Source organism: Tursiops truncatus, chromosome 14, assembly GCF_011762595.2.
Source record: "Tursiops truncatus isolate mTurTru1 chromosome 14, mTurTru1.mat.Y, whole genome shotgun sequence".
NCBI lineage: Eukaryota > Metazoa > Chordata > Mammalia > Artiodactyla > Delphinidae > Tursiops > Tursiops truncatus.
Genome location: NC_047047.1, coordinates 51,940,442 through 51,961,325, shown reverse-complemented (window position 1 = coordinate 51,961,325; position 20,884 = coordinate 51,940,442). Strand labels below are relative to the sequence as shown.

The 20,884-nt window shown below is 35.4% G+C and overlaps 1 protein-coding gene across 5 annotated transcripts in view; it reads right to left on the bottom strand.

The window, feature by feature from the left end:
* SRBD1 (S1 RNA binding domain 1) overlaps positions 1-20,884 on the bottom strand; it is a 230,348-nt gene that overhangs the window by 87,864 nt on the left and 121,600 nt on the right. For 3 of the 5 annotated variants that reach the window (XM_019943104.3, XM_019943105.3, XM_019943108.3), the window contains exons 15-17: positions 19,882-19,973; positions 10,642-10,724; positions 557-586 (exon numbers count right to left, since the gene is read on the bottom strand). In XM_019943104.3, coding sequence (XP_019798663.3) covers positions 557-586; positions 10,642-10,724; positions 19,882-19,973 — 205 coding nt within the window. The remainder of the gene's footprint in view (positions 1-556; positions 587-10,641; positions 10,725-19,881; positions 19,974-20,884) is intronic. The other 2 variants (XM_019943106.3, XM_019943107.3) reach the window with 1 other exon arrangement.

The window sequence follows — 20,884 nt, the reverse complement described above, 5'->3', positions numbered from 1 at the left end:
GAATTTCCATAAGCTTACATTTTAATAGACAATTTCACTTTAAAGGAAAGAGTCTATTCTGATGAATTCCATGGCAACAAAGATTTTTCTTTGATAAGGATATTATACTGTATTAATCATAGATCCTTAGAAATACTGATTTACCAATTTAATCACAATCAAAGAACATTCCTATATAAGTGCTCCCTCTGATCTGTCCCGGTAAAAATTATTTCCATAGGGAAAAGGATGTGTGTTGTTGGGAAGAAAGAAATGAAGAGATACGTGCTATGAAGACTAGTTCTTTCATCCCCAGCAATCCTTTACATTCCACAGCCATTCTCACTCCACATGGCTATTCTAATGTTCTCTGCTCCTTAAGTTCTCACTTTTCCCGAAAAGAGATTCATTAAAAAAAATACTAGTAACCAACATTTCAAGTTTACCAAACAAAATTTTTAAGTGAGAGGGTATAAAATTTTATGGTGCGTTCACAACAGAGTGAAAAGTATAATAAGTGAGCAACTATACCGATAATCTACCATTCGTTCATTCATTCAGCAAATACAATACTTACTGAGTATCTATGTGTGCCAGGTCCTGGGAGCTGTGGATAGAGGTGGAAACACCTTGTCCTCATATGAGAGTTTACATTCCATTAGAGGAGAGACAGTAAACAAAAGAATACTATGATTTCAGCAATCTTAAAACTAGCAGCTGTTTCTTTGGGGTGGGGGATGAGGCGTATACAACAGTAGGCTCCTACTTCAAAGAGAAAAAAAATGTTCAACCCCTCCCAGTCCTGCTCTCTTCCACTTCTTCCCAGTCACCCACCACCCCAGGAGCTTCTCTCTTCTGAACTCTTGTCCATTTCCTTCCTTAGCCTATTTCTTAGGTAAGCTGTGGGTGTCATCTCCTCAGGCATCTAGCTTCCTCTCTCTCTAGCATCTTCAACTTCTCCCTCTTTGTTTCTACTTCCTTCCTATAAACATTTAAACACATTTAAATCCTGACCTCCTTTGAAAATTCTCTCCTTTAAAGATCTGTATATACCTGTCTCTAAGTGCTCACCTTTCATTCAGTCCTCAATCTACTTCTGACTTCTGCCTCCACTACTCCAATGAAATTATTCTCGTTAGGGTCACCATCAACAATAAAAAATAATAAAACATGAAAGACACATTTTTAGTTCTTATCCTACCTTTATTTTTTTCAGTGTTTTACAATATTGATTTTTGCTTCTCAAGCTCTCATCCCCCTTAGATACTGGCATGTCCTGATTTTCCTTCTACATTACAAATACTGTAATGTGAATTCAAAACACCTGGAAATCTTGTTAAAATCAGATTCTGATTCAACGGGTCTGGGGTACGGCCCAAGAGGCTTTCAGTAGGGTCTCTTGCTACTCGAAGTATAATCCTCAGACAAACAGCACTGGTATCACCTGGGAGTCTATTAGAAACACAGAATCTCAGTCGCCACCTTAGACCAACTGAATCAAAATCTGCATTTTAACAAGACCTTGTGAAGGGTTTTTTTACATTCAAGCTTGAGAAGCATTAGAGACCAGTGGTTCTCAAACCTTAGCCATTAAAACACAGATTCCAGTGCCCCACCCACAGAATTTGTGATCCTGTATGTCTGGGAAGGGGGTGCAAAAATTTGCATTTCTAACAAGTTCTCAGATGATATTGATGCTGCTGGTCCAGGGACTGTACTTTAAGAAGCAGTGGTTCTTAACCCTGCCAGTACATTAGAATCACCTGTGGAATTTTAAAAAGTTTGTTGATGTCTAGGGCCTAGCCCAGACCAATTAAACTAAAATATCTGGGGAGGTAGTGTAGGCTAGGATTATTAAAAGCTCCCTTGCCTAATCTTAAGGTTTCTAATTTAGGTAATTTAGGAGTCTGTTGGTTGTGGGGGTGTAGTGGTGAAAAGAAAATAGTATAGGATGAATGCTAGTCATATTATGGTAACATTATTACAACACATTATACTATAACCCCTTAAACATCTGTTCTACCCACCTCTGTCCTGTAAATAAACACTAGAAGTTATAACAGTCTACAGGTTTGTCTTAGGCCATGTCTCTGAAATGACCATTTCAGGTAATGGAGCAAAGCAAATAATATTTAATTCTTAAAATTCACAGAGAAGAATCCAATATTTGTGAAATGAAAAAATATAGTGTTAAAACTCTGCATTAAAGAGTATTTGATTTGCTGTGAAATTAGTCTTAAAGATGAAAATTTGAAAGAATATTATGAAGAGAAATGTAACCTAGTATTAAAAGTATTTTTTCATTTTCACTGGAAAATGAAAATAGCTTTATTATTTTTCTGGTTACATAAATCCTCACAGTAAAATACACACACACACCCCAACGTATAAGGCAGAAATTAAAACCAACTGAAAGCCAAAGTTCCTGAGATAAAACACATTTATCATTTGACCCAGCTTTCTTGCATCTTTTTATAAAATTTGACTTACTTAACAAAAAAGTTATAAAGTATAAAGGACACCATGTACCCACCAAACAGCCTAAGAAATATAATATACAGGTGAAACTCCTGTTATACCCCTCCCCGTTCCCATTCCCCTCCCATCTCATGCCCCACTCAAGGTAACCACTACCTTAGATTCCAGTACTTATTTCTATATTCTTACTTTGTACATTGGTATTCATAAATAGTACACAGTATTATTTTTCATATTTAAAATTTTTATACCAATCATAAAATACTATACATATTCTGCAACTTGCTTTCTCTCTTAATATTGTATCTTATGAGGTTTATCCATATTAATATAGGTAGCTCTAATTGGGTCATCTTTGCTCCTATGTAATATTCTACCACCTGAGTATACTACAGTTTTATTTTCCTGTTTTCCAGATGAGGGACATACTGTTTCCAAATTTTTACTACTATAAATAGTGCTTCAGTGAAATTCTTGTACATGTCTTCTTGTGCACATGAGAGTTTTTCAAGGCTATAAATATCTAGCAACAAAATTAAGTTGAAGAGAATCCCAGTCTCTCAATTTACTAGTTTCCAGTTGCTCTCCAAAGAGGCTGTGCCAGTTTAGACTTCTACAAATAATGTGTAAGATTCCCAATGCTCCATATTGTTGCTAACATCCAAACTGTCAGACTAACTTTTGACAACCTGAAAGGTTTCCCATCATGGCTTTAGTTTGCATTTCCCCAATTATTAATCAGAGTGATAATTTTTTTCACATTTTTATTTTCTGTGTGTGTCTCCTCTTCTGTCAATTGCCTGTTCACGTCCCTTGCTATTTTTCTGTGGAATTGTTTTTTTCTCTTAATTTATAGCAGATCTTTATAAATTATGGATCCTTTGTAGGTTTTATGTGATGCAAATACCTTCTCCCTGTCTGTGGATTTTCTATGTACTGTTTTCTGATTCAGAGATGTTTTAGATTCTAATGCAGAACTTAAAAATCTTTTCCATTATGGTAGGTAGTACCTTTAGTGTCATGTGTAATTTTTTTAAATCATTCATGATAAACCTAGTTTAAAATACTGTGAAAATACTTTAAAGTTTTAGAAATCCTAAAAGTGATTTTTGTGCCGATGTATGAAACCAGAAGGCGAACTTAAGTAGAAACAGAAATTGATCTAGTTTCATTGTCCAAGGTCAATGACATACAAAGAGTAAGTAAACAAAAGACAAAGGTAATTACCTATTTCATTGTTAATAATTTAAGGTATTATTGGTAAAAGGTTTTTCAAACCACACCAACATTTCACATTTCTTTTAAAGATAAGTAATGGTGTTATACTAGGGTGTGTGCATATGTACATGGCTTATTACATCGTCAGTGATTTCTAAGAACCTGAGAAAACTATAGTTAATACCTCAACATAGGAAGCATAATTCAACCAGAAGTGAAAAAACATACCCAGAAAAGACATTTTAAAACTTTAAATTTAGGAATAACCAGGAAATTCTAATATATGAGTTCATGCTCCCAGTCAAGGTCAATTACTTGTTTTTGTTCAATTACAGAAACAGCTCAGTTATGGTCAAAATAAATGAAATATCTAAATTGCAAGGCTAAGTTTGAATTTCATGCATAAATACCTGGTAAATCAGGGATTCAAGTACAGCCCGTATCCTGGGATTTACAGTTAAGGGACAAGATTGTAAAAACGTTTGTCAAGGAACTCATCTACGTGAATACTGCCCAATTTCTAGAACAACTTCCTCTATGTTTCTTTCACATTTGCGTTTTATCCATTTCAAAATATTGCTTTAGTATAGGGGGCAAAATCCAGGTAAAGTCATCTAAGTGGATATCCATGGGACAGACTTTTTTCTATATTCCACTCTACAATAACACATAATTAAAGGATTAAAATGTTTAAAAAGATTTGGACAAACAATACAGGACAGATGAGAATCCTTATTACCCTTTACATACCTAAACTAAAACATTTCATAATCCCTACAATATTAACTATAAAATAGGTTTTAACAGAGTAATGTCACCACTGAAGAGTTGGGTTATTTTGGTTTTGTTTAGTTTTTATCCAGAACTGATCCCACAGAGGGGGTAGGGAAATAAAATACAAATTCCCACCTTTGAGTTTTTATGATGAAAAACTGCAGCTGGGAAGATGATTTTCCTTTTACAGTGACTCCTCATTATACATAATAATGAGGAATAAAGATGGCCTGGATATAGAAAATCCACTAAGGGTTCCAGAAACTCATTTTGGAAAACCATTTCACTCTCTAATATCATCAAATGATCTAACAGAGAGGCACAAAGGAGGAAAGGGGACTGCCCTGTCTTTCCTACTTTACCGTGCATACTCATTAACAAATACAGGTGTAAATGAGCATGAAAGTATCTAAAACACAGTTCAAAGAAGAAATAAATAGCAAGTAAATCCAACGTACTCAAGTTGTACTCTCAGGATATGACAAGGCCAAGCTAAAACCATCATTCCCCATGTCCCACAGAACTCAACAGAGCCAACCCTGCATCATCCTGCTCTCACCCTGGAGTGTTTTCTTGGGAGTAACACCAAGCCACTTTCCAGCAAAGTCTTTAGGGGTCAGTTAGGGATATGCTGTCATTCGACCACACTGGCTGCCTCTCTCTCCAGAAATAATGACAGGCATGTGTTTTTGAAATCAGCTCTCCCCATTTTCTAAGACAAGGACTGGAGTGCTGCCTTGAGCATTTTAGCTGTTATTAAACCAAAAGTATTTTAGTTTCTATTGAAATAATATTATAGCTTCTATTATTTCATCTATTTAACATTCTTTGAACAGCTTTCATTTTTAAAATCAGCACTGTTTGTCCGGCTACTCATAATTTAAATCAGAATAAATGTAAGTATTAAATTTATACTAAAAGCACTTAAAGGTCCCAACTAAAAAGAAATCCAGCCCCACTCTGGTCGTACCGGAAGTCTATTGTATCAAGGTTTAAAATTAAGTGGCCCATCGGCTAGGAAATGGAAACAGATATTTGTTTTACAGCACATCTTTCCTAATACATAATCACTATAAGAAGTTTGAAAAAAAGTAAAAAAAAAAAAAAAGAAAGGAAAGGAAAAGAAAAGATTCCCTAATCACACCACCAACAAAGATATAAATATCAGTCACCAGCCAGTACCTTTTTCTTCAATGTAAATGCACATCTCTAGTTCTAAAACACAAATTGGTTTAATTCTGTATCAACAACTTTATTGCAATTTAAAAATATGTCAAGAGCAATTTCTCATGTCATTAAATCGGCCTTGAAAGTCTAAATTTTTAATGGTTGTATAAATATTTCAACTGGTGGATATACCATAACTCATTTAACTATTTTCCTATTGTAGCTGCTTCCAACATTTTGCTGTAACAGCAAACTTGTATGTGAATTTTAGAAATAGTTCTTATTACTGCCTGAGAAGAGACTCCTAAAGGAAGAACTACCAGGTCAAAGGGATGCCTTTTCTTAAAGTGCATCTTGATTGGTATTAACTATTCGCTAGAATTAACAATTTACACTTCCACCAGCAGTGTTTGTGAATGCTCATTTCACTGTACCCTTCTTACTTGTACAGATATTGATCACTTTATTACAACTTTACTCAACTGTTAGGTTGAAATAATAACCCCTTGTCTAATTTGGGTTTGTTTGATAAAGAGAGAAATTTATATTTCATCCATGGTGAATGGTATGTAGAGGCTCTTTGTCAATGTTTTGTAAATGTTTTATATAAACCAATATATAAATGTGTACAAATCAACAAGAAAATACCAAACTCTAATAATAAAATATGTACTAGTTATATGTACATGTATATTTGTGGCCAATAAATTCCCTACTTCATCATCTGTCTTTAAACTTATGTTACATAGCACAGCAAATCCACTCCTAGGTATATATTCAAGAGAAATGAAAACATACATCATAAAAACTTGTACACAGTTTTACTATACATCCATATCTCTCTAGATAAAAAGCCAATAGACTCGTTTGGGATGGATCCACTGAACAATGCTAGCTCACCTAAGAACTGAATATCTAATGATAATTTCTTGTTGCTCACTAACCAATACCTATTTAAAAATAAAATGCTAAATCTACCCACCCCAAATAAAATAAATTAAAATAAAAACTTGTACACAAATGTTCATAGTAGCATTATTCATAATGACCCCAAAATGGAAATAACCCGAACTTCCATGAACTGATAAATGGATAAACAAAATGTGGTGTATATATCCAATGAGATACTATCACCCATAAAAAGGAATGAAGTTCTGATACATGCTACACTACGGATGAACCTTGAAAACATTATGCTAAAGGAAAGAAGCCAGTCACAAAAGGCCACATATTGTATAATTTCAATTATATGACAGATCCAGAATAGATAACTCAATAGATACAAAAAATAAATCAGTAGTTGCTCTAGGGCTGGGGAAGAAGGGAGCGCTGGAGAGTGACTGCTAATGGTTTCCTTTTGGGATGATGAAAATGTTCAAAAATTAAGGGTAACAGTTTCACAACCCTATGAATATACTAAAAATCTTTGACTTGTACACTTTAAGTGGGTGAATTTATTCAAGTATGTATGTATGTATGATTTGTGATTATATCTCAATAAAGCTGTTTTTAAATGTATGTGTTGCTATGTTTTTCCTGAAAAAGAATCCTAATACTTCATCACTTCTTTTTCTTATACCCTCTCATGTTGAGTTGATCTGATCCAGACTAATATATTTAAAGATGAACATTATAGTTAAAAAACTATGAGACTCAACAATACAAATACACTTTACTGGATATGTGTGTATTGTAAAGCTCTCCACTGTTTCCTTACCTTGATCCTGTTTCCTCACAACATGCCTTTCCCTTCTTCGGACCTCCATTCCCCCTCCCCGCCCCATCCCCCCGACCCTCCCTCCGACACTTTAGGCAGGAGTAATTCCATAAATAATTCTTTCAAAGAAGGTCTGTAACAACCAGAGAAGGTGAATCATTACAGATCCAAAAATGCTTTTATTTTCCTCTCACACTGAATTGCTGGTTTGCCTGAATATAGAATTATAGGTTCAAAATAAAATTTTTCTCACAACTTCAAAACTACTGCATTTCTATCTTCTATTACTTGTTTTTTACCAATAATAGGACTGATGTCAACTTGATTCTTTCCTTTGTAGATAAACTATGTTTGCTCTCTGGAAGCTTTTAGTTAGTTCCTCCTCATTACTAGCATTCTGAAATTTCACAGGAAGGCATCTGAGTGTAGGTCTTTTGTTACTCTTTTATGCAGTATTCATTAGGCCTTTTCAAAAGACTTGTCTGTCAACTGGAGAAATTTCATTCTATTATTTCTGTGGTTATAACTCCCCTTCACTCATTGTTTATTTGAACCTTCTGTTAGATGAATGTTGAAGCTTTAGAAAGAGCTCTACATCATATGACTTTTTGTTCATGCTTCCCACCTTTTTCAGTTTAAGACTGCACTCTAAGGAAGGAATCTCTTAGCTCAATCTTCCAATTCATTAATTTGCTTTTAGCTGTGTCCACTCTATTTCACCTGTTTATATGGGGTTTTTTAAAATCTTAACAATCATATTTTAAAATTCTTACATTGGTTTAATTTCATTCTATCCCATATTTGTTTTAGAAATGCAATAACCACTTATCTCTCTGTGAATGTTAATTTAACTTATTTCAGAGTCTGTTGCCTGTTCATTGTTTCTTTGGGTGTTAGTTTTTTAAGTTTGATGCCTCATTTTTCTATCATAGGTTTTCCTCAAACATTTAGTGATTCTTGGCATCAAGATCGTTTCAGAGTCCCTCTTTGTCTGTGTATGCTGTTTCTGTTAAGCACCATGTGCCTCGAGTGATAATGTGGGATATGATGCCAGGTGTCATGTACATGTCAGGAGTTTGTCCTGCCAGGAAGAGACTCCTTGAGCTTCCTGACAATCAAAAGTTACTTGAGGGATCACCCAGCCTCTCTGGCCTCTGTGTTATACTCAGTGCTTTAGCTGGGACTCACAGAATATTGAGGGAGGGGGGTCTCCACAGGCCTAGCCACTCTATACACACCTGCTTATCTAATCCTGCAGGTCCCCTCCCCACTACTTGAATATGATTCTGCTTTGAGAACCCTGCTGATCTATATATTTTTGGGTGTGGCTCCACCATGTTTCATTTTTCTGTGGATGTGATTCTTCAGGCTTAATATCTTTAAAGAGTTCCTCAAATTTCTACCCACTGATGGGACCCTTTCTTATTTTTCCCGGACTATTATCAATTGATTCATGTAAGTGAGTGTTTACATAGGTACAGATATATATGTACAACCTTTCTGTCATCTTACGGAATTTGGTGTTGTGCGTATGCCAGTGGTGGTGGTAATTTAGTGAGAATATCATGAGCTCTGCCCACCATTTTGATCATTTTCTTAGTGTCATTATTTGCTAAATAGTCTGTACTCCAATGTTAATATGGCCATATCTCTTCATCTCAGACTTGTATATCCAACTCCTAGTTTCCTGTATTTCTTACAGGCACCTCAAATTTAACATGTTTGAAACTGAATTACTAACCTTATCCTCACCAAATCTGCTCCACTCAGGCATCCTCAGGACCTTTGGAGCAAATTCTTCACAACTCCTTTTCCCTCACTATTACCAAGCAGTCCCTAAAAATAGATTTAACTTCTTTCCATTTCTACTGCCATTAACTTTGTCCAAGCCACCATTATCTTTCACCTGGAGTAGTCAGAGTCAACATTTAAAAATACAAATCAGATCATGGCATTCCTCTGCTTAAAACTCTTGCTTTACTTCTCATTGCTGTTGGAATGAATTCCAAACTGTTTTCACGTTAAATGCTATCTCTGAATCCAAATCTGGAGACTAGGTCCCTGCTATTTAAAGACCACTTTGATGCCAATAGGTTACTAGCCTCCTGGGCTCTATAAGTTTGACTCTCTCTTTCCTTTGTTTCACTAAGGAACCGAGGTATTCCATAACTTCCATAACTTCACCTTAAATTAATATAACTAATAATTTCTCTTAACTATGATGCCTATATCATAAAACTGCTATAAGAGGTATACTCTTTAGTTACTAGGCATTTTATCTATCTGTAGCTAGATCAGTCCCTTTAGGAAGCATCCTCGCCAGTGAACAAGTCCAGTTAAAGGTTTGGATGCCTCTTGGTCTAACTTGCTGTACAATGGGAAAGCTCCAGTTAAGTCCCAATATATGACTGGTTAGTCCAGGCTTTGACGGTGTGAGCCTGGGTAAAAATCCTAACTACTCTAGGACACAGCTTCTTTTCCTGTCAGATGAGCAGGGTAGGGTTGTATGATCTCAAAGGTCTCTTCCATTTCTAGTGGCCACAGATTCCATGACTTCATATAATATTTCCTTAGAGAAAGTATAGTACCTATCACTCAAATCTCATGAAAATTATATAGAGAGTAATATTCTATTTCAGGCTTAAGAAGAACTTTCATCAAAGAGAAAATAATTCAACTTGAGGTTTCTGGAGACCACTTAAGCCAACATGGATTCATTTTGCCAAGATTTAGTACTGCCCTCAATTGCCTAAGGAACACAGTCTCAAGAACTGAAAATACAGCAGCAACACCAAGAAGCACTATTACTACTAAACAGTAACAAAAATGAAAGGTTTTAGCTCATACTGGGCAATGACCAAAAACTAACTATAATACTCAAATAGGAATGAAAACAGGAAAAAAAATCACAGTAGGTACCAAAGGCTTCTTCCTGAAAGATCAATAAAGATCAATAGCTCATACTGGTTTAGAAAAAGAGGCAACATACCCCCCTTTCTCCACACCCCTTCCATTTTTACAGCGACATTAAAAGGAGAGGCTCTTCAGATTAAGTTACTAGTCGTATCTAGAGTTTTAATAGTCTTTAAACTGATTATAGTCCATTATGAGCCTTAATCAAAATCATAAAGACCAGGAAAAAAAAACTCCCTCCTTCCTGAATAATTTGTAACACATAGACTACCTTTCCACAAACTGTATAACCTTTGAAAATGGGAACTTATTCCCACTGACAATTACTATGCCAAGTTTGAGTACTGTCTCTGTACTGATGGATTTCACAAATTAAATGATCCACACTGCTTTACCTGATACATTCCAACTCCAATGTGCTTCGGCTCAATTTTCACTAGCTCAGCTAATGGATCCTGTACACGCCTTGCTATGGAAACTGAAAAAACAGAATCAGAAAACAAGTATGGCTTAATGTAAAAGCAGTATCCAGATAATTACTATTTTAGTTCCTCATAATGCATAGTTATCCCTCTTTATTCCTCCCCCCAAGGAGGCCAACAATTTAACCAAGTTTCAGAGTTCCTTTTTTTTTTCCACACAAAAAGTGAATGCAAAATTTCAGGATTAATTATATCACCAGAACTCCTAGGTATTCCTGAGCACGAACACACTGAAAGGGTTATACATTTGGAAAAACAAATAAAACACTTAGTTGCTATATTTATACAATTACCTGTTCGTTCTTTAAATATAGTATAGTAGGGCACCTCACACTTTAAAGAACAAGTAGATATTTGTTTTACTTTTAAATAATCCTGCATTGCTATAAACATGATACACATTTGTACATTAAATATGCTTATTAGGACTAGATCCTGATAAAGATGAGTAAATGATAGAATCATATCTTATTGCAATCAGAGATCGTTAGTTGATTAGTGAATACTCTTGAATCACCTTGAATATGATTGCAAGATTAGTCTGAGAAGTGATCTACGTCCCAACTGCTTGTTCCTAACACATGCACAGTCCTAATTACATCTCTTTCTTGACCATTACTTTCCATTTTTAAGAGACTTGAGAGTTAACTTTAAACATCCTTCGTGTCATGATTTTTATTTAGTCATCATTTATTATCATCTTTTTAAAAGCCATATGTTATTAACAAAATCTCATAACTAATTTAGCTTATAAGATAGATTTAGTTAGAGAAAAGAAATTTAGTTGCATTGAGTGTTTACAAATGAACAGCTTTTATTTTCTAAACACATGAAAGCTAGTCAGTGTCACCTACTCATACAGAAGGTTGGATGAAATATAAATTCATTAAGTAAAAACACTAAGGCCATTAAAGGAAACCCCATGCCTGTTTTCGTGTTAAACTGTTCAAGGTCTGGTAAAAGAAGCCAACTTCTTAGACGTAACTATCAGATTCTCCAGTCAGTGATTTGTGCCACCTCTCATCAGAGATAAGATCTACTGTGAACGTAAAGTTCACTGCACATTCAAGTCTTTTTCATATCTTTTATGATTACTGCTAACAGACAGTGACAATGGCAGCTTGCAAAGTAAGCTTAGAGAGCAATAAGCTGATGTTTTACAATCTGCCTATTTCTCCCACAGAAGAGATGGGGATTCCAAGGCCTTCACATACACCTTTCTCATCAAATCTCATAAAAAGTTAATTAGTGCAAGCATGCCAGGTTATAGGAGAAATGGTTTCCTTTAATAACCACATTTATAGTCATATGAAAACATATGCCACCAGAGAAATACCTGATATCCTCTAAAACCAAATAGTCAGGCCTCCATATCTGTGGGTTTCACATCCACAGATTCAACCAACTATGGATCAAAAATATTCGAAAAATAAGTTCCATAAAGTTCCAAAAAGGAAAGCTTGAATTTGATGCTCTCAGCAACTATTTATATTGCACTTACAACTAATTACATAACATTTACATTGTATTAGGTATTATAAGTAATCTAGAGATGATTCAAAGTATATTGGAGGATGTGCATAGGTTATATGCAAATACTGTGCTATTTTATATAAGGGACTTGAGCATCCTTGGATTTTGGTATCTGAGACGGGTCCTGAAACCAATCTCCTGTGGATACCAAGGGACAACTCAACTGTATTATTTCTTTATTCTAGCCTTTACATATATTATACAATAAGAGTGATTTTCAAACACGTACATACATTGCCAAAATATTTTCGGATTAAAAAAACAACCCACAACAGTAGACCAAGTTAAGGTAACAGGCATCAGAACGTTTGCTGTGTAGGAAGGCAATATTAGAAATTCAATAAAAGTATATCAATAATAGGTAAATCTCTCAAATCTACACCTTCAGAAAACCCACATTATGAAAACCTAAACTTAGAAATTGTGTGAGTAGATCCCATATTTTAACATTTCTGAAATACACAAAAGGCTTTTAAACTATTTTCTACTGGATTCCCTCCTAACAGTTCACTGCCAGTGTATCCTTTGTTCATCCTAATATTGCTAAATATTAGCAACAATGGATTTAAAATGATGGCTTCTAGATAACATATTAATTCTACAATAAGTCCCAATGGCTTCTGGAGTTACACTGTACCCAGTAAACAACCCCCAACATAGATCTAATATTTCTAGAATTGGCATTTCACTTTCAGATGCTGTTCATTCTGTGTAGCATAGAAACCCAAGCATGGAAGAGATGGGAGGCAGGAGGAGGGAGAGAGATGAACATTGTTTAAAGTAGAATTCGAAAAGTAGTACGCTCAGGCTTTGGAGAAAAGATGGTGGTGTTTTCCTGCTGGCAGGATAATCAAGAGAAGGGTTATGCAATAAACAGTAATAATGATCAGGCTGACAAAAGATTTCTGAAAGTAAGAGACAGATAAGTAGTTCAGGCAAAAGGAGTTTAACAGATTGCTGATAAAAAAAAAAGAAGAGGGAGTAAGAATCATGGCCCAAAAACTTGGGGCACATTCATATTTTGAGACAGAAAAGAGAAGGAGGAAATGGTGAAAGAGGCAGAGAAGGAATGGTGAGGAAAGTATAGCAGAAGAAGTCAAAAAGACTTCTGGAACATGTTACTTATGTAACATGTTACCCTATGTCCCTGTGTCCCCAAGTTTTTACTCCTAGGTACATACTCAAAAGAAATGAAAACATTGGTCTACATAAAATCTTGTACATGGATGTTCACAGCAGCATTACTCATAATAGCCAAAAAGGTGAAAACAACCCAAATATCCAACAACTGATAAATGGATGAATACAATGTGGTGTACCTGTATAATGGTAAATTATTTGGCAATACAAAGGAATGGAGTACTGATATATGCTACAGCATGAGTGAACTTTGAAAACACTATGCTAAGTGAAAGAAGCCAGCCAATCACAAAAGACCTCATATTGTAATGATTCCATTTATACGAAATGTCCAGAATAGGCAAATCCACAGAGACAGAAGGTAGATTAGTGTTTTCCAGGGATTGGGAAGAAGAGGGGAAGGGGGACCGATTGCTAATGGGTATAGGGATTCTAGGGGCGATGAAAATATTCTAAAATTGGATAGTGGCAATAGTTACACAACTCTGACTATACTAAAAAATGATGACATATACTTTAAAAGGGTAAACTGTATGCTATGTAAACTATATCTCAATGAAGTTGTTATGTATTTTTTAAATGCAGTTTGTCCAAATGTATGGCAAATATTGACTATTTTGCCGACATGTAACGTCCACATTTCTCTGTATCACTGCGACTATTTACCACTGTTTAGGAAGTTCTAGTTAACGCAATTGGAAGAGAAAAGAAAGAAGGTATAATTACTCAAAAGACAGAAACTAGATTATTATTACTTGCAGATGATGACTGTCTACTTAGAAAACCCAAGCAAGTCAACTGAAAAAATATCAGAACTAATAAGATTTCAATCAGTTGGCTGGTGTCAAGACACCCAGACAAAAACTGATGCTCCACCATATGCCATCAACAACCAATAAGAAAATATCATGAAGGAGAATCCATTCACTGTCTGTGGTGTGTGTGTGTGTGTGTGTGTGTGTACTGCAGGTGAGTAAGAAAAATAAAATGTGCATAACCTGGATGAAGGTATAAATTTAATGGAATTTCACTGTATTTCTACAGAGTTTGAAAAATATTAGTTAAATGGCTCTAAAGTTTACATAGAAAGGAAGAAATGCATAGGACAAGTGCAATTAAAAAAAACATTAAGGCAAGTCATATTATAAGCCACAATAATTGAGTCTTGCATTGTAGCAGACTAGACAGACCAAGGAAAAAGGGAAAAAAGTACATATAGGAATTTTGTTTTTAATAAATGGTAATTTGTTAAACGGTAATGAAACATATTGTGTAAAGGAAGACAGTAAAAAGCAGGGAAAAGGAGCTTCGACCGAGTGAAGATTATCATCCTAAAAGGTAAGCAACCAGAGAGCCATATGCAGTAGCACTGAAAACAACATTTCCCCCTCATTCATAAGGTATCTTATATCCAAAGAACAAAAGGGGTTCTATTGGTTTTGGTCTTCAGTTCCATGAAATACATAGAAGCTTAAAGCTTCTAGAGCAAATAAATGTATTGCTTAAAAGACTGTACTAAACTGTGTTCTCTTTAAAATTTGCCTTACTCTGTTATCTGAGAATACCGAAGTGGAAATCTTTATTTTTAAAGTCCAATACTCACTTCTTTTTTATACTTCCTCTTGCCATCAGACAGCAACAGAGCAATCCCCATGCTGTCTTATTTCATTCAACAACTTCAAATTGGAATTTTTTTCACTAAAAAGCTTATTAAAATGTAGTTTTATTGCTCTTAATGCAAATTTATTATAATCTTGATCCTCTAATTAGTAATTACATTTTTCAATAAGGAGCTGACAAATCTGCTGACCTAATATAAATACTCTATATCTTGACTGCAGTGGTTGTGGCTACCCGACTAGTACAAGCTTTTCAAAATTCATAGATGGTGTACCTAAAAAGGGTGAATTTTACTTTATGCAAATATACCCTTAAATTTGAAAGAAATATCTTTTCTCTAAGGATATCAAACTTTTTCTTTATTTTTCTTCTTTCTGTATAGTCTCTATTTCTTCCATGTAGTGTACCCCACCTCCCACCCCATATTTTGGCATCTGTCTTTAATAGCATAAGTTTTCCTTACATGTTAAGTGACCCCAGACTTTCCATCAGGAGTAGGGTACTAAAAAGCTGACTGTAAGTGCTTTGCTCAAAGGTGAGGTTTGTCAACTGTGGGCTTCACTATAGGGTGATTTGGCCAATTCTTTGTGAAATCTCTGATCTCAGTTTGTTTAAGTGTTTTCTCTTGTGTTAGTCAGAATCCCCTAGTCTCCCACATAAGGTTTCTTTAGGTGTTTTCTCTTGTGTTAGTCAGAATCTCCTAGTCTCCCACATAAGGTATCTACAACAGCATGTCAATAATTATTTAATCTCTCTTTTTTTTAGTAGGTATTCCCACTCTCACCTATAACCCATGTCCTCCAGTGTAGAAACCTTCGGTTTAACCCTCTCTAGAGAACAATTCTCCAGTCTTCTGCAAAAGTGGAAGAAGGACAGTTACTCAACTGTGTGGAATGGGAGGTCTAATTCATTTCTTCTTTTTTTACTGATGTGAAATTCACATAACATAAAGTTAACCATTTTAAGGTGTATCATTCAGTAGTATTTAGTATACTTACAACATTGTGCAAACCACCACCTCTATCAAGTTCCAAAACATTTTCATCACCCCCAAAGGAAACCCTGTACACATTAAACAGTCCCTCTTCATTGTCCCCTCTCCCGAGCCCCTGGCAACCACCAATCAGCTCTCTGTGTCTGCAGATTTGCCCATTTTGGACATTTCACATATATGCAATCATACAATATGTGACCTTTTGTGTTTAGCTTCTTTCACTTAGCATGTTTTCAAGGTTCATCCATGTTGTAGCATGTATCATTACTTCATTCTTTCTTATGGTTAAAAATACCCTTCCATCGTATGGATAGACCACATTTTGTTTATCTATTCACTTGCTGATGGACATTTGGGTTGTTTCCAGTTTTGGGCTATTGTGAATAGTGCTGCTATGAGCATCTGTGTACAAGTATTTGCTGAGTACCTGTTTTCAATTCTTTTGAGTATATACCAAGGAGTGGGATTGCTGGGTTATATGATATTCTATGTTTAACTTGATCTCACTGCTTTTTAAACAGACTTTCAATCAATCCTCTTATTTTAGACCCATTCTCAGCCCTCCCAAGACACTTCTAAAGGTGCTTAGTGCATTTCCTGAGTCTTTAGGGTTTCTACGATCTATTTCAGGTTAGCTCTGTTTTCTACAATGCTGTCTCAGTATTCCACTTTCTCAAGTTGGCTAGATCTCATCCGGTTTCCAGCTTCAAAACTATTGTTGCTGTTATCTCCTCTCCCATTCTCCTTGTCCTAGTAAGTTTATGCCTTCATTCTATCAAGTTACTGTCATTTTAATGAGATTTCAGAAGAGAGTGAAGGAGTAACAGGTATATTTAATCTTCATTTTAAATCAGAAATCCATAATAAACTTTTTAATACCAACTATCTACTATTCTATCCATCCAATTTAAACTGTCTCAGTACAATGAATTTATTATGAGGGGAATGTAAGCACATATAAGGGTAACTTCTGTTTTCAATAAGCTGATAAACTGGTCAAGAAGATGTAGTAAGATAAAGGTCATTTTCTTACATATGTTTAACACTTGTATGAATGTTGAGGTTCTGTTATATTTGATATGGTAAACTTATGGAGGGTTGAAAGGTAAAACCCACACCCATAGATAGGTCAGGTCTCAGATGAAGTACGAAGTCATCCCAGGCATCAATCACTAGGAAAGAGAAAGATGCCTAGTGAGAAGAAAGGAACTGAAGTGGAAGTGGGGCCTAGAAAGCCAAGAGTGGAGACTCTCAGTTAATTTCAATATTTGCTTCCAGGACCAGACTTTGAAGACTCAGAATGTCTAGATAGGTGTTTTGAGTTGATATGGATCAAACATAGTCACTGCCAATGTGGAAACAAGCTAAGACAAAGAAAAATGGCACACCTGCAGTGAATCACAAACTGAAGACACAACTAGGTTTTGAAATCAGAGTAACCAGGACTATATACCAATTCCCCTTTTTATTATTTCCTATTTTCACAGTCTTGTTAGAATGTTGTGATCTTGTTCCCTTATAATACTGTGGCAGTTATGCACCCACATGGGCCAGTGGTGAAGAGGAAATAGCAGCTCCCTTAGCAAAGGGAAGTCTGAGGAACTGCTACCTCCTATATAATATTTTTCTAATGCCCTGTTGGATGATTACCTTTCAGTGCTCACTTGGGAGGCTCTGAATTTTATTTTCTATAAAGGAAAGTATCCTTTTATTACAGAAGTTACGTACATAAATATTATGTACACACTTGGCTATGCGGCCTCATTAAGCCTTGGTTTCCTCATCTGTAAAGTGGGAATAATAAATGACTCATAGGGCAATTGTGAGGATTAAATAAAATAATCCTGGTAATGTATTTATCACAATGTTTCATATATATTAAGTGCTTTAAAAAGATTAGTGTTAGCAGCTCCCTCCTCCTCCTATTATTATTATTACTATTGTTATTACAAGGCAAGTACCAAAAGAGAACATGGCAAGGAGGCAGAGACCACATTGAGTTGATGTGACACAGAGAAAAGCTTCACTGAAGAAGCAAGACTTTGAGCTGGGATCTGAGTTTGAAAAGATGACCATTTTAGGGGACTTCCCTGGTAGTCCAGTGGTAAAGAATCTGCCTTCCAATGCAGGGGACGTGGGTTTGATCCCTGGTCGAGGAACTAAGATCCCACATGCCTTGGGGCAACTAAGCCCTCGCACCTCAACTAGAGAGCCCGCATGCCACAAACTACAGAGCCCAAGCGCTCTGGAGCCCAAGCGCCACAACTAGAGAGAGAAAACCCACACGTCACAACTAGAGAGAAGGCTGCATGCCACAACGAAGACCCGAAGCAGCCAAAGAAATTAAAATAAAATAAATAAATAAAATAAATATTTTTAAAAGAAAAAAGAAAAGATGATCATGTTAGTCAGGGGACTGTGTCGTCGAATGAACAACTGAAGGGAAACTACAAGTTCTTTTGGATCAAAAAAGAAGTTTTTAACTTTAGATTAACGCAAAAATTTTCAAATACGTATCATCAGGTGTAGATTTCAAGAACAGTCAATGAAATTTGATGAGAATATTTAAGGAAAAAAAATTAAATAAAAAGTCTATTTCCCCTAATTTGGAATTTCCCCAAATTGGGGGATTAAGAGATACAAACTACTATATATAAAATAGACAAACAACAAGGATATATTGTATAGCAATGGGAATTATAGCCATTATCTTCTAAGAAGTTATAATGGAGTACAATCTGTAAAAATACTGGATCACAATGCTGTGCACCTGAAACTAATATAATATTGTAAATCAACTATACATCCATTAAAAAAAATAAATAAATCAGTAAACACACATACACAAGCCACTTCTAACAAAGTAGTCTAAACATCCACCTATTACATAGGAAAATGCTCTGACCAGATCTATATTTTGCTTGTGATACCAATTATTGTCATTAGATGTACCAAAATATCTTTTTAAAAAATAAATTTATTTATTTATTTATTTTTGGTTGCATTGGGTCTCTGTTGCTGTGCGCAGGCTTTCTTTTTAGATGCAGCAAGCGGGGGCTACTCTTCATTGCAGGCTTCTCATTGCAGTGGCTTCTCTTGCTGCGGAGCACGGGCTCTAGGCACGCAGATTTCAGTAGTTGTGGCTCCCGGGCTCTAGAGCGCAGGCTCAGTACCTGTGGCGCATGGGCTTAGCTGCTACGCAGCATGTGGGATCTTCCCGGACCAGGGCTTGAACCCGTGTCCACTGCATTGGTAGGCATATTCTCAACCACTGTGCCACCAGGAAACCCTCAAAATATCTTTAATTTCTTCACACACAAGATTTAAACTATTCCACATCACAGAAATCAAAGCAATTTTATACAACTAAAATCAAATCAGGCTGATTTAAACAATATAGTAATGACAATTCCTATTAGCAAGGCAAGAGAAACTGGTCATTTAACAAATATTTAGCTATAGCCTGAAAGTCTGTGCATGTTCATACATTTGCACTTTAAATATTTTATGTTAATATATTACTTTCCTCCAACAAAAAGCTGTAATAAGTAATATTTTGCAATAATAATAAGAGAACTGAGTATTTTATTGTTTTTACTATTAACTCTCTAGCATTTAATTTTACTAAAGATGTTTTGGGCTAATTTTTCACCACACTCTAGAATACTATGCAGTGTTCTTTAAAAGCAGTATTCTTCTACTTCTTTTCCATAATTCCCAGTATTATTCCAATCAAACACTTTCTTTCTAACATGACTGCAATATATCTTCTAAAATTTCTTGGATATTTAAATATTTTGCTTGCTACAAATACAAGTCCAAAATATCAAAATCACACGCTTTAGTGATGACCCACAGTTTCTTACCTGCACTTCTCAAATTAGGGTCCAGTCCTGGCATCTCTTTATTAGCTTCAGGGCTGACACTGTAGACTGATGCTCCTGCTTCACTGACGATACTGAAAAGAAAGAAAAGGGGAATATCATTTTCCAAACTTTCTACCTGCCCCAAGAAAATAAATGAATGAGACTAGGTATTATAAGAAAAGAAAACTGCAGGGCAAAGCACTCTCTTTATATTTCAATGATACCTATACTATTTAATTTTACATTAACATAAAGTGATTAAGCAATGCTTATTTTCTACACATAGGAAATACACAGGCTTAAATCCATAATGAATTCATTCAGTTGTTTTCTGTTTAAGAGAGAGTTTATAAATGAACACAGTGGATACTCCTCCATGATGCCAACATCAAAATTTTCAGAATGCTTAGCTCCTCTTGTGTTTATAATCCATTATTGACTGACATTTATGACTCCCGTCTGAATCATTCTAAAGCATCTTGGGAAGCACAGACATGTGTGTGGATATGTGCATATGTGGATATACACAAAAAAAATTGCCATTATTATTACTTGGTTATAATTAAAAACCACAATGTGAAAAGGAAGGGGATCAGACAGGATCCCACTTCTTTTCAAGAGGGTCTGAAATCATCCTTTTGGTGAACTTGAAACATACCACTTCAGGCAGGTGTTAAACCACTTCATTTCATCACTTCTTTAACCAAAGCATCACACATATCATCCTGTTCCTTTCTTCTTTGGCTCCATATACTTTACAATCCACAATGGCAGCACTCTCTTACAGATGACGGTTGTATAGTGGTTGACATTTGTACAGTTTACCAAACATTTTAAAATTAGAGGCTTTCTTTATGACATAATACGTAAAGAAGCATCATCTACTTTAAGTATTTACAATACCTTTGGTTCTCTACCATGTGACCATCTAGATGTCACAATTCAAAAGCAGAAACATATTAGTGCTTAATTTTTAATCCACTCTTAGAAACCTCTCCCATTC